The sequence below is a fragment of the Sus scrofa genome, chromosome 6, assembly GCF_000003025.6.
Source record: "Sus scrofa isolate TJ Tabasco breed Duroc chromosome 6, Sscrofa11.1, whole genome shotgun sequence".
Taxonomy (NCBI): Eukaryota; Metazoa; Chordata; class Mammalia; order Artiodactyla; family Suidae; genus Sus; species Sus scrofa.
The window spans coordinates 53,704,147-53,718,415 of NC_010448.4; the positions used below are offsets into that span (position 1 = coordinate 53,704,147).

Here is a 14,269-nt window from a genome sequence, read left to right on the forward strand (position 1 = left end):
GGATAGGTTGTGGGGTGGGGGGATGTGCTGGGGATTTGGGATGGAAATGCGATAAAACTGGGAGGCAGTGATTGTTGTATAACTATAAATGTAATGAAATTCATGAGTAATAAAAAAAATTTTAATACAATGCAGGATTATTAAGTATAGTAACTATGCTGTGGATTAGATTCCCAGAAATTATTCATTTTAGGAATGTTCGTTTGTAACTTTTGACCACGATCTCACCATTTCTCCTATTGCCCAGCCCCCGACGACCTGCTCTCCGTTTCTAGGAGTTAAGCTTTTTGAGATTCCACGTATAAGCGAGAGCATACCGTTTGTCTTTCTCTGTCTGACATATCACAAAGTACCATGCCTTCAGAGGGCATCCAAATGGTCCCAAATGGTGAGTTTTCCTTTTTTAAAAAATTATAGCCTCATAATATCCACTGATCCGAAAACCCAGCCATTTACATTTGCCCCATTTCATTCAGGCTTTGTCTATTACAATTTTTTGCTTTTGTTTTGAGGTATAGTTGCTGGACCACATGTCTATCAAGGTTTTAGCATGCTTGAGGCTGGGCAAAAATAAAATGAAAAAAAAATTTACACATGAGAAAATATTTTGACCCAGAAGAGAAAGAGATACTATTGTGACATTTGTTGTCCCAATGTCCCTTGGGTGTCCCTGGGGACTAGACTTCATTTCAAACATGCAGGAGGATGCTGGCAACGGGGAGTGAGACAGAGGCATTGCTTCTTCCCATATTGGACCAAAAGATCACACCCAGGAGCCCTCAGGTTCCTACAATCCGAACGATCAGACGTCTTGGGGAACCGGAGCAGGACCAGTGAGGGTGGCACAGAGAGATGTGAGATGTAGAGATGTGGCACCTGGGAGACGTGAATGTCCCTCTACCCCAAAATGTGCCTGGAAATGGTCTGTCCGGCCCCAACACTGGCCACGACCAAAGCATGAGAGGGTGGTTGACCTGGGAAAGTCACGAAGGTGGTCTTCCATCTCTGGGTGCTACGGGGAAGAAAGGGCCCGATCCTTTCAAGACTTCAGTCTTGTTTGTGTGTGCGCAGCAGCTTGATGTGGGATCTCAGTTCCCAGATCAGGGATTGCAGTGGTGAAAGCACCAAGTCCTAACCACTCGATCACCAGGGAACTCCCAGGACTCTTGGTCTTTTGGGAGTGCCCCAAATCGGGAAAGGGAAGAGGGAGGAAAAGCCTCTGGATTCCTGCGGAACTCATTTATTCAAAAAGAACATAAGAGGAGTTCCCGTCCTGGCTCAGCATTTAATGAACCCGACTAGCATCCATGAGGACGCTGGTTCAATCCCTGGTCTTGCTCAGTGGGTTAAAGATCTGGTGTGGCTGTGGCTGTGGTGTAGGCCAGCAGCTACAGCTCCAATTCAATCCCCAGCCTGGGAACTTCCATATGCCATGGGAGCAGCCCAAGAAATGGCAAAAAGACAAAAAAAAAAACAAAAAACAAAAAAAACAAAAACCAAAAACCAAAAAAAACCCCATAGTTTTAATTTTTTAATTTTAAATTTTTAAATTTTTTTAATTTTTAATTTTTTGCCCACACCCACAGCAAGAAGAAGTTCCCAGGCCAGGGAACAAACCCACGCCACATCAGTGACTCGAGCTGCTGCAGTGATAATGCGGAAACCATAACCAAGGTCACCAGTGAACTGATAGACAGTTTCCTTCTTACCAGCATTTGGAATTTGTATTTTGACACAGTCTCCAGGTCTCTGTTCCAACTGGGAAGTTTCACACCCATACATGAAAATATGTTCATTCCATATTGTAAAGAAAAACATAACAGGTTACAAGTAGCATATTTAGTATCAGCTCACATTTGTAGGAGAAAATCACAAATTGGGGGGAGAGTGTATTCATACATACATATGTCAAAAATTTAACTATGCTTATTTCTGTGTGGTGCAAGTTCTTTTTCTTTTTGCTTATAGGTTTTTTTTTTTTTTTTTTTGGTCTTTTTTGTCTTTTTTGGCATTTCTTGGGCTGCTCCCATGGCATATGGAGGTTCCCAGGCTAGGGGTCCAATCAGAGCTGTAGCCACCGGCCTATGACAGAGCCACAGCAACTCGGATCCGAGCTGCGTCTGCGACCTACACCACAGCTCATGGCAACGCCGGATCCTTAACCCACTGAGCAAGGGCAGGGACCGAACCCGCAACCTCATGGTTCCTAGTCGGATTCGTTAACCACTGTGCCACGATGGGAACTCCTATAGGTATTTTTAAATGAACATGTAGCTCAAAAAGAATGAAAGTGTCTTTATAACTAAGAGTCAATCGAATAATTAGCAACCAGCTTCTAAAGGCAATGAGGGCAGCTAACCTCTTGATGAAAGAATTATGGGGAAAAAATATAACCTTAGGAGTTCCCTGGTGGTCTAGTGGTTAGGATTTGGCACTTTCACCACTGCAGCCCCGGTTCAATCTCTGGTCTGGGAACTGAGATCAAGCCGCTGCACACTGCAGCAAAAACAAACAGATATAAGCCTCATATTACTTCTGGATCTTTTAGCCAGAAGAATAAAGCTGGCAATTTTAACGGGGAAAAAAAAAAAAAAACTCATTTGAAAGTGTTATGGAAGTTTCCACCATATGGATTCTCCCATTTTCTTTCCAACTATTCCACTATTCCTGGTATTTCAGTTGGCTTTCTTTTTCTCCTGATACATAAACTGGTTCTATCTTTCCATGCTGTCTCTGCATATAGGCTCTCTTATTTCATAGACTAGATCTCTGAAGATGGATCTTTGGGTCAAGTGACAATTTTAAAACATAACCTATGTTTCCAGATTATTCAAAAAGTTCTTTATAGCTCCTCTAATAATTTCGTCTTATACAAATAAAGACGTATGAACCCTCCCACACTGTTGGTGGGAATGTAAATTAGTGCAGCCACTATGGAAAACAGGACGAAGATTCCTCAGAAAACACGCGATCCAGCAATCCCACTCCCGGGCATGCATGTAGTCTAAACTCGAATTCAAAACGATACATTCACCAGAGTTTCCATTGCAGTGCAGCAGAAACGAATCTGACTAGTAACCATGAGGTTGTGGGTTCGATTCCTGGCCTCCCTCCGTGGGTTAAGAATCCAGCATTGCTGTGAGCTGTGGTGTAGGTCGCAGACGAGGCTCGGATCTGGCGATGCTGTGGCTGTGGTGTAGGCTGACAGGTGTAGCCCCAATTCGACCCCTAGCCTGGGAACCTCCATATGCTGTGGGTGCAGCCCTAAAAAGCAAAAAGCAAAAAAAAAAAAAAAAAAAAAAAAAAAAGATACATTCCCCTCTATGTTCATAGCAGCATTATTCACAGTAGCCACAACTTGGAAACAATCTATTTAAACGTCCATCAACAGATGAGTGGATAAAGAAGATGCAGTGTGCGTATATATATATAATGGAATACTACTTGGCCATAAAAAAGTATGAAATAACGCCACAACACAGATGTTACTAGAGATGATTGAACTAAGCAAAGTCAGAAAGAGAAAAACCAATACCATATGATATCACTTATATGTGGAATCTTAAAATATGACACAAAAGAGCCTATCTATGAAACAGAAGCAGACGCATGGGCACGAAGAACAGACGTGTTGCCAAGGGGGTTGGGGAAGGCATGGATGGGAGGTTGGCATTAGAATTATGTAAGCTCTTGTACACAGAGGAGATAAACAGCCAGGTCTAGCGTACAGCAGAGACAACAATATGTCTTATGGAAAAGAATATTTTTGAAAAGAATGTGTACAGAGTCTGTATGTATAACTGCATCACTTTGCTGCTTCAGTATCTACTGTTGAAGATACTGTTTTCCATGTGTTTGTTTGTTGATTGGTTTGTTTTTGTTTTGTTTTGTTTTTTTGGTTTTTTTTTTTCTTTTTTGTCTTTTTGCCATTTCTAGGGCCGAGCCTGTGGCATAAGGAGGTTCCCAGGTGAGGGGTCCAATTGGAGCTGTAGCCACCGGCCTACACCAGAGCCACAGCAACACGGGATCCGAGGCGAGTCTGCAACCTATACCACAGCTCACGGCAACGCCAGATCCTTAATCCACTGAGTGAGGCCAGGGATCGAACCCGCCACCTGATGGTTCCTAGTCGGATTCGTTAACCACCGAGCCATGACAGGAGCTCTCGTGTTGGTTTGTTTTAAAAGAAAACCTGCCACAGCTTGGATGGACCTTGAGAGCTTTATGCTGCATGAATTATGTCAGACAGGGAAAGGCAAGTACGTATGATTTCACTTATATGTGGCGTCTAATAAAGCCAAACTCATAGAAACAGCAGAACAACAGTGGTTATCAGAGGCCGGCGGGGGAATGGGCAGACCTTGACCAAAGGGCAGAAACTTCCAATTCAAAGATAAACAGTTTGGGGAGATCTGCCCAAAGGAATGATAAGTCTAGGTAACAATAGGGTATTGTTTCCTTGCAAGTTGCTAAGATAGTAGATCTTTAGCGTTTTCACCAAAAAAGGATCGTGATGGGAGAGCCGAGACATTAACCAACTTTTATTGGGATCATCCTTTCGCGATATACACATGCATCGAATCATCGCATCACACACCTGAAACAATGTTATAGATCAATTTCTTTCCGAAACAATGTGCCAAAAAACCCCAAAAGTGAACAAGTTCTCTGAGGAGCTGTTCTGAGATCAGATTTTTTTTTTAATCCAGATTTTTTATTTTTTATCAAGCCCTGGGGGAATTTCTATTAGCTGAGCGACAACTAATTTTGATCAGGTTTCTAGATTCTGGAGTTTACTTTTTTTTTTTTTTTTTTCCCCTCGGCGGAGCCCCAGGAGTGTGGAAGTTCCTGCGCCAGGGAATGAACGTGTGTCACAGCAGCGACCTAAGCCTCTGACGTGACAGCACAGGATCCTTAACTCACTGAGCCACCGGGGAAATTCTTCTTTTTTTTTTGTCGGAGTTTATATTCTGATGTCTTCGATGGGAAAATGTACATCCTCAGATGGTGACTCACGTGCCCAGCAGCAAACTTAATAAGTTTACTAGAGAACTCGTTTGGCATCTGGGAGAGGGATTTGCTGCTCCTCTGGGTGCATCAGGATGGTCCCCAGTAAACAAGGTCGTGGAGACAGCAGGTGACAAGGTGACCCACTGGGAGGTAGCCTCGCCCTCCCGTTCCTGATATACAGCCTGTCTGCGATGCCTCACCTTCTTGGGGGAAGCCAGCTGCTTTGAGTAAGGATCTGAGACACAGTTCGCTTGTTTTTTTTTTAATTGTTTAATTTTTTTTAATTAAAAAAAAAACTTTTTTTAGGGCCACACCTGTGGCATATGGAAATTCCCAGGCTAGGGGTCAAATAGGAGCTACAGCTTCCAGCCTCCACCACAGCCACAGCAACACCAGATCCGAGCCACCTCTGCAGCTCACAGCAATGCTGGATCCTTAACCCTCTGAGTGAGGCCAGGGATCGAACCTGCATCCTCAGTGTTGAGAAAGAGAGAGAGGTATCAAAACACTCAATATTTCCATTCACCACCCTAACCTTTCTTACAGACAATTCAGTTTTAAATTTAATTTTCCCTGACTCTTCTGTGTGACATGAATATATTTTATTTTCGTTCTCATACCGTTGTGCTATTTCTCTATTCCTTCATATGTGTTGCTTTTCATTTCCTCACTCTTTTTTTCCCCTTTAGGATTTGTTTTAAGTTTCCAGCCCTCTGCCATTTTCTACAGTTTATTTTTATTTTAAAATTGCATCTATTACACTTGCTGCATTCTATTTCACTTTTGTGTTTGTTAGTAAAATATCTGCCCATTCAAATAATTCCATGGATTGATTGTTTCCCCTTATCTTATACTTTGATTTCATGTCCTTTATTTTCTGCATCATAACTGATATCTATTTACAGCTGATACCGTGTCATGCCTCTCAAGTTCATTTAATTTCTTTTTTTATAATCTGTTCTGCTTGCTTTTGTTTTTCCCATGCATCATTCTATTTTTATAACATCCTTTATTCAAATTATGACCTACTCCTTTTTATTCAAAGGTGCTTAAGCCACAGTTAGATTAATTGATAGCATCCTTTCTTCTTAGAGGTTTTACACATTTTTTATCATGGGTTAATTCCTAGGTTCAGCGTATTTATGCTACTTAAATGGCATCAGTCTTTAAATTGCATTTAAGACAATTGTCCATCTGCTGACAGAAACCCCATTGTTTTTAATCTTGCTTTGCTTTCAGCAATCTTAAAAAAAGAAGCCAAAAAAAAATACATTATGAATGAAAATACACCAGCTTTGGGATGGGGCGTTTGTAATTAATGTCACCTTCATTTTTTTTATTTGTAATGTTATTTTATTTTCTTCTTTGGACATGAATCTTCTAAAAGATGTGGACCTGGTCTTAAGTCTGGTTTGTTCCCTCTTCATGTAGTCACTCCTGCTTTCTTTTGATTAACCCTTGCATAGTACATCACTTTTTATCCCGTTTGTTTGTTTGTTTTTGTCTCTTCAGGGCTGCACCCACGGCATATGGAGGTTCCCAGGCTAGGGGTTGAATCGGAGCTGTAGCCGCTAGCCTACACCACAGCCACAGCAAAGTGGGATCCGAGCCGCGTCTGTGACCTACACCACAGCTCCCAGCAAAGCCAGATCCTTAACCCACTGAGCAAGGCCAGGGATCGAACCCGAAACCTCATGGTTCCTGGTCGGATTCGTTAACCACTGAGCCACGATGGGAACTCCCAGAGTCTGGTATTTTTCAGTCTTGCATTATCTGCCTTTGGTTTAGTCCATTTCATTGTGGATATGATGGGATTGATGCTTTGCTATATGTTTATCATGTGTGTTCTATTTTTTTCCTCTTTTTTATCTTTCTGAGCTCATTTTGCATGAAATACACGTTTACTAGTCTAAGCAACTTGCTCTGTTTCTCCCCCCCCCATTGATGATATACCAAGTAAATTTTGCTATATGGTGAGCAAAACTATCTGCAGATCTGATGTTTGCGTTAGTATTAGAAAAAAGGTAAAGGTCAGAGAAGAAAACAAATAAATACCTTTTCAAAATACAGATATAGATCTATACATTTTACATATAAGAAATAGATCTAGGAGTTCCTGTCGTGGCGCAGTGGAAACAAATCTGACTAGGAAGTGTGAGGTTGCGGGTTCGATCCCTGGCCTCACTCAGTGGGTTAAGGATCCAGCATTGCTGTGAGCTGTGGTGTAGGTTGCAGACGCGGCTCGGATCCTGAGCTGCTGTGGCTGTAGTGTACGCTGGCAACTGCAGCTCCTATTAGGCCCCTAGCCTGGGAACCTCCATATGCCACAGGTGTGGCCTTAAAAAGGACAAAAGAAAAAAAAAAAAAAAAGAAAGAAAGAAAGAAATAGATCTATATGTTTTCCTATATCTAGCTTTTTTCTTTCTTTCTCTTTCTTTCCTTCTTTCCTCCTTCCTTCTTTCTTCTCTCTTTTGAGGGACACCTTTATTCTTTTGTCAACTGTCCCTCTCTCCTATTCTCTCCTAATTTATTTATTTTTATTTTTTTTTTATTTTTTTGTCTTTTTGCCATTTCTTGGGCCCCTCCCACGGCATATGGAGGTTCCCAGCTAGGGGTCCAATCGGAGCTGTAGCCACCAGCCTAAGCCACAGCCACAGCAACGCGGGATCCGAGCTGCGTCTGCAACCTACACCACAGCTCACGGCAACACCGGATCCTTAACCCACTGAGCAAGGGCAGGGACCGAACCCGCAATTTCATGGTTCCTAGTCGGATTCGTTAACCACTGCGCCACGACAGGAACTCCTAATTTCTTTTTTTTTTTTAGGGCCACACCCATGGCATATGGAGGTTCCCAGGGTAGGAGTCAAACCAGAGTTGTAGTTGCCGGCCTACACCACAGCCCCAGCAACACGGGGTCTGAGCCACGTCTGCAACCTACCCACAGTTCACGGCAACACCGGATCCTTAACCCGCTGAGTGAGGCCAGGTATCGAACCCATGTCCTCATGGATACTAGTCGGCTTCGTTAACCACTGAGCCATGATGGGAATTCCTCTCCTAATTTCTAAGGTAAAAACTGTCCATAGTTTTGAAACTTATGTAATAGAATTTAATCTGCAGACTATTGAATGTTTTAGAGAAACAAACATCATGCCAATAGGATCGCCTAGGACTTACTATGGCCTCTGTTGGGGAGAGTGTTTTCAGTTCTCTCCAGGGCAACTGCCCCAAGTTATTTAGAAGCATCACATGGCAGAAGAGGGGTACCCACGGATGCCAAATAGGCCAAGGGCTGGGATGCGCTTGATTTCAACTTGTCAGGTTGGCACTAGCCCTCATCTAGGGCTCACAGCCACACTTTCCCTGTAACGTTCTGGGGTACATTGGACAAGGGGGGTTCATCTTGAGTTAGGAAAGGTAAGAATAAAGCAGAGGCCATTCATCTTATAATATTATGGCTTTTAGCCACCAGGGAAGTCTGACCTGGTGAATTGAAATATCAGCCTTGGAGTTCCCTTATGGCCCAGTAGGTTAAGGATCCAGCGTCATCACTGCTGTGGCTTGGGTTCAATCCCTGGCCCCAGAACTTAAGTGTGCACCCCTCCAAAAAAATCAGCCTCAGTGAATGTCAAACCGTTACTCTCCTAACTATTGGTCAGTGTCCTGGTTCCTTCTCCATAACAAGCACACGGTAACTGTTCACAACATAAGGTAGGCTGTAGCTATGATGCCGTTAGCAATACACATGGACTGTTGCTCAGAGGGGGTTTCTCACCCCCAGTACGGCTGCCATTTAGAGCTAGAAAGTTTGTGGTTGTGGGAATAATCCTGCGTCCTGCAGGATGTTTAGCAGCAGCCTTGACCTCTAGCCATCAGATGTCAGACCCTACCCACACTCTGAGCATCAAAAAGTTCTCTAAAGGCATTCCTGTTGTGGCTCCGTGGTCAATGAACCCGACTAGTATCCATGAGGACTCAGGTTCGATCCCCGGCCTTGCTCAGTGGATTATGGATCCAGTGTTGCCGTGAGCTGTGGTGTAGGCTGCAGACGAGGCTCGGATGCCACGTTGGGGTGGCTGTGGTGTAGGCCGGCAGCTACAGCTCCACTTCAACCTGTAGCCTGGGAACCTCTGTATGCCGTGGGTGTGGCCCTAAAAAGACAAAAAGACTAAAAAAAAAAAAAGTCTCTGAAATATGCCAGCTAACCAGTGGTTGGGAGAAGAGGTGGGGAAAAAAAATGGTCCATTTGAAAAACTCCATTAGATACATATTGATAATTGCCTTGGAAGCTATGTGTGACGTCAAAACTCTAAAAAGAAGAAAACAGGGGTTCCCGTCGTGGTGCAGCAGAAACAAATCTGACTAGGAACCATAACGTGGTGGGTTCGATCCCTGACTTTGCTCAGTGGGTTAAGGATCCAGCGTTGCCCTGAGCTGTGGTGTAGGTCCCAGAACGTGGCTCGGATCCCACGTTGCTGTGGCTGTGGTGTAGGTCAGAGGCTACAGCTCTGATTTGACCCCTAGCCTGAGAACCTCCATATGCCACGGGTGTGGCCCTAAAAAGACAAAGTAAAAATCAAAATAAAAAACAATAAACACAGTTCTGTTCTGATAGCATGATACTCTTTATGTGTTACATGCATAACACTGCATGAAAAAAATGGGAATACTGAAACTTATCAATTCAGGTACAAAATTCAATCTATTAGTATTAAAAATGCCTTCTAGGAGTTCCCATTGTGGCTAAGCAGTTTAGGAACCTGAGTAGTATCCTTGAGGATGTGGGTTTGATCCTGGCCTCACCCAGTGGGTTAAGGATCCGGCATCGCCGTGAGCTCTGGCTGTCGGTCACAAATGCAGCTCAGGTCGAGCATTGCTGTGGCTGCAGGGAAGGCCGGCAGCTGCAGCTTGGATTTGATCCCTAGCCTGGGAGCTTCCACATGCTGCGGGGGCCGCTATAAAAAGCAACAACAAGAACAACAAAAGCCTTCTAGCATGAAAAGTTGATTTTTTTTTGGTCTTTTTGCCTTTTCTAGGGCTGCTCCTGCGGCATATGGAGGTTCCCAGGCTAGGGGTCCAATCGGAGCTGTAGCCGCCGGCCTACGCCAGAGCCGCAGCAACACGAGATCTGATCCATGTCTGCGACCTACACCACAGCTCACGGCAACACCGGATCCTTAACCCACTGCACAAGGCCAGGGATCGAACCTGCAACCTCATGGCTCCTAGTTGGATTCGTCAACCACTGCGCCACGACGGGAACTTCAATTTTTTTTTTTTTTAATAGGCCCACCATGTCCTAGGTAATACAGAGAATGAATGGTTTTAGTGTGTGAATTCCACTTTCTTCATGAACCTAATTCTGTACTCCAAGGTGGTCAAGAATTCCTGGAATCCAGTCTCCGAAAGGGCCAGAAATACAGCAGAGCGGACTCTCTCCTCCCGTGCCCTTACCGACCTCGCCCCCTCATCTTCTTCCTGAGCTCCACGAAAATCCCCTCCTCCAACCTCTTTTGTGGGCTTTGAATCCTGGTTGAATTAAAAATCTAACATCAGAATGCTTCCAACTGATGCAGTTTGGGGGGGGTTCTTCCTATTGCACATTTGTATTGGGTACATGGGGAACTCGCTGCTCCTGGGGTTTTATGTGTACACCTTTTTAACTCAGTCTCACCTGAAAAAGCCCATTGACGGGATCCTCCTCCACCTGACCTTGGTCAATATCTTGACCATCACGTTCCGGTTAATACCAGACGTGGTGTCATCTTTTGGAGTGAGACATTTCCTGAACGATGCTGGTTGTAAGGCCATGATGTTCATGTACAGAGTAACCCGGGGTCTTTCCATCTGTACCACCGCCCTCCTGAGCGCCTTCCAAGCCGTCACCATCAGTCCTGGGAATTCTAAGTGGGCGTGGCTGAAATCGATAAGCTCTGGGTGCATCTACCCCGCCCTCCTCTTCTTTTGGGGCATCAACCTGCTCATCTACATCCACATCATCCTGGCGAAGGAAGCCAATCCCAACAGCACAGTTGCCGGGTCCAGGTACTCCTCCCTCTACTGCCAGACGTCGCGGTCCACAGGCAATTCCCAGACGTTTTTGAGCGCCATGGTGATTCGAGACCTCCTCTTTGTGGTCCCCATGATGGGGTTCAGCCTCTACATGGTGAATCTCATCTACAGACACCGCCAGAGGGTCCGGCACATGCACAGCTCTAGACTCTACTCTCAAACGCCTCCTGAAATCAAAGCCACCCACACTATTGTTTTGCTGGTAAGTTGCTTTGTTTTCTTTTATTGTGCAAACAACTTCAGTACCTTTTATGTGTTTTATAGACTCCAAAAAAACCCAGGACTGGAGAGGATTACTGGCACCCTTGCATCCTGCTACCCAACCATCTGCCCTTTTGTGCTGATGAAAAATAATAAGATCATGTCCAAATTTACTTCTTCCCTTTCACAGATGAGAATTACTTTTTCTGGAAGAGCTTTCAGTAGGTGATCTGATGCCCACAGCTTTTTGGCAGCAGAGGAGTCTCCGTAACGATTTATGGGAGGAAAAAAAAAAAAAAGGCTGCGTGGCAATTGTACACTGCCATGTGGCTTGTATAAATTGACACGCGATTTAAATTATACGTATACACAGTAGTGAAGCCTTACAGTAAAGGAGCGTACCTAAAGCTCAAATAAGCAGTCTTTGGATTGATTCCTTGTCGAAAATGGTCATTGGAGTCAACAAAACATATTGTAACTGTATCATTAAAACTACCTTTGCTTGGTTTTGCTCATTGTGAAATGTGGCTGCTGGAATGTTTAATTCCAGAAAAGGCGTCAGTTATACTTCTCTTAAATGGCACTAGAGAAAATCCTTGATGTATTCAATAAACGTATACTACACACCTTACACACTCCAGGAAATCTTTTAGAAGCTGGGTGTACATTACTGACTGATACAGGTAAAAAGAAAAAATTAGTATAGAGATTATATAGCGTATTTGTGCTATAGGAAAAATATAAGCGTGATGATAAACACTAAAAATACTCCACAGACAGCAAGAGCAGATGTGTGGTTGCCAAGGGGCAGGGATGGCGTGGAAGGTTGGGGTTCCCAAATGTGAACTCTTACAAGACAATGTCCTACTGTATCTCACAGAGAACTCTTTTCCATGTCTATGATAAACCATCATGGAAAAAAATATTTTAAAAAGAGTGTATGTATTTATGTATAACTGGATCATTTTGCTGTACAGCAGAAATTAAAACAACCGTGGAAATCAACACGACCTTTCTTTCTTTCTTGATCTATCTATTTACTTATTAATTTTCTCTTTTGGCTGCCCGGCAGCACATGGAGTTCCCGGGCCTGGAATCAGGTCCAAGCCACAGTTTCCACCTACACCCGAGCTTTCGGCAATGCCAGATCCTTAACCCACCGAGTGAGGCTGGGGATCAAACCCACATCCTCAGAGACAACATCAGGTCCTTAACCTGTTGAGCAACAGTGAGAACTCCCACTTTTTTTTCCTTTCAGAGTGATCCTCCCATACATACCAATATGACAGCTGTGTCTGTGTTTGGGATTGCTCAGTAAATTCTTCATTTTCAATATTGCCAGTTTCTTTTTAAATTTTTTTTATTTTCGGTCTTTTTAGGGCCGCACCTGCACCTTTTAGGAGGTTCCCAGGCTAGGGGCCCAATTGGAACTGTTGCCGCCGGCCTATGCCACAGCCACAGATAGTAACGTGGGATCCAAGCCATGTCTTCGACCTACACCACAGCTCACGGCAACGCTGGATCCTTAACCCACTGAGCAAGGCCAGGGTTCGAACCTGCAACCTCTTGGTTCCTAGTTGGATTTGTTAACCACTGTGCCACGACGGAAACTCCCAGAGCCACATATTAATTTCAAACACCAACTCAAACCAATAAGCTTTTTCGCAGCTTAAACAAATACACTATAAGCATGTCAGAAGAGAGTATGGAGGCTTCACAAATTCAAGAAAAAAGTCACTCTCAAAGTTAGTCTAAGAAGGACTTCCCTGGTTGCCTAGTGGTTTAGGGTCCAGCATTGTCACTACTGTGGTGCAAGTCACTGCTGTGGCACAGGTTCAGTCCCTGGCCTGGGGACCTCTGCCTGCCGTAGGAGCAGCCCCAACCTCCCCCCACCCCGGTCCCCGCAAATCCCAACGCCAAAGAGTCTACAGAAGTAAAAGGATGTTACAGGGAAAATGGTGTCTCCCAGGAATTCCCGTCGTGGCGCCATGGAAATGAATCCGACTAGGAACCATGCAGTTGTGGTTCGATACCTGGCCTTGCTCAGTGGGTTAAGGATCTGGCGTTGCCGTGAGCTCTGGTGTAGGTCACCCACTGGCTCGGATCCTGCGTTGCCATGGCTCTGGTGTAGGCCCGCAGTGGCAGCTCCGATTAGACCCCTAGCCTGGGAACCTCCACATGCCACAGGTGCGGCCCTAAAAAGACAAATGGTGAAAATAAATAAATAAATGAAAATAAAAATGACGTTCTTGGAGTTCCCGCTGTGGTGCAGTAAGTTAAGAATCCACCATTGTCGCTGTGCTGGCGCCAGTTCAATTTCTGACCCTGGATCTCCCATATATGTGTGCAGCCCCCAAATAAAAAAGACATTCTTGGAGTTTCTGCTGTGGCGCAAGGGGAGGAGCAGCATCTTGGGAGCTTCAGTTCGATTCCCAGCCCTGCACAGTGGGTTAAGGATCCAGCGTTGCCAAAGCTGCGGCTTAGGAGGCAACCTAGGCTGCGAATTGATCGGTGGCCTGGGAGCTCCATATGCCCCGGGGGCAGCCAAGAAAAAAAAAAAGGACATTCTTAACATTCTTTACTTTTGGTCCACCCACCCTTTCTTCCTTCCTTCCTTTCTCCCTCCCCTCTTTTCTTTTTGGTCTTTTTTAGGGCCGCACCGCCGCCATATGGAGCTTCCCAGGCTACGGATCGAATTGGAGCTACAGCTGCCCACCGGATCCTTAACCCACTGAGCAAGGTCAGGGATCGAACCTGCATCCTCATGGATACTAGTCAGCTTCCTTACCGCTGAGCCGCTAGGGGAACTCCCCCTCTTTTCTTTAATGAGCGAAGCAGATGTAGTCTGCATATTGTGCTAGGTCACACACAGGCTGGGCTCATTAGCACAAAGTTCAAGTGAATCATGTCTAAACCCAAATGACTTCCCCATACCTCAATGTTTGAACATTTCTTTCATCACTTGTAAAAGCAACTTCATCTT

General features: G+C 44.6%; 1 protein-coding gene across 1 annotated transcript; it reads left to right on the forward strand.

Annotated features, from left to right (window-relative positions):
- LOC100622750 (vomeronasal type-1 receptor 1) lies at positions 10,276-12,250 on the forward strand. The gene has a single exon (XM_021097832.1). It carries the CDS (start codon positions 10,571-10,573, stop codon positions 11,513-11,515), a length of 945 nt encoding a protein of 314 aa, XP_020953491.1. The 5' UTR covers positions 10,276-10,570; the 3' UTR covers positions 11,516-12,250.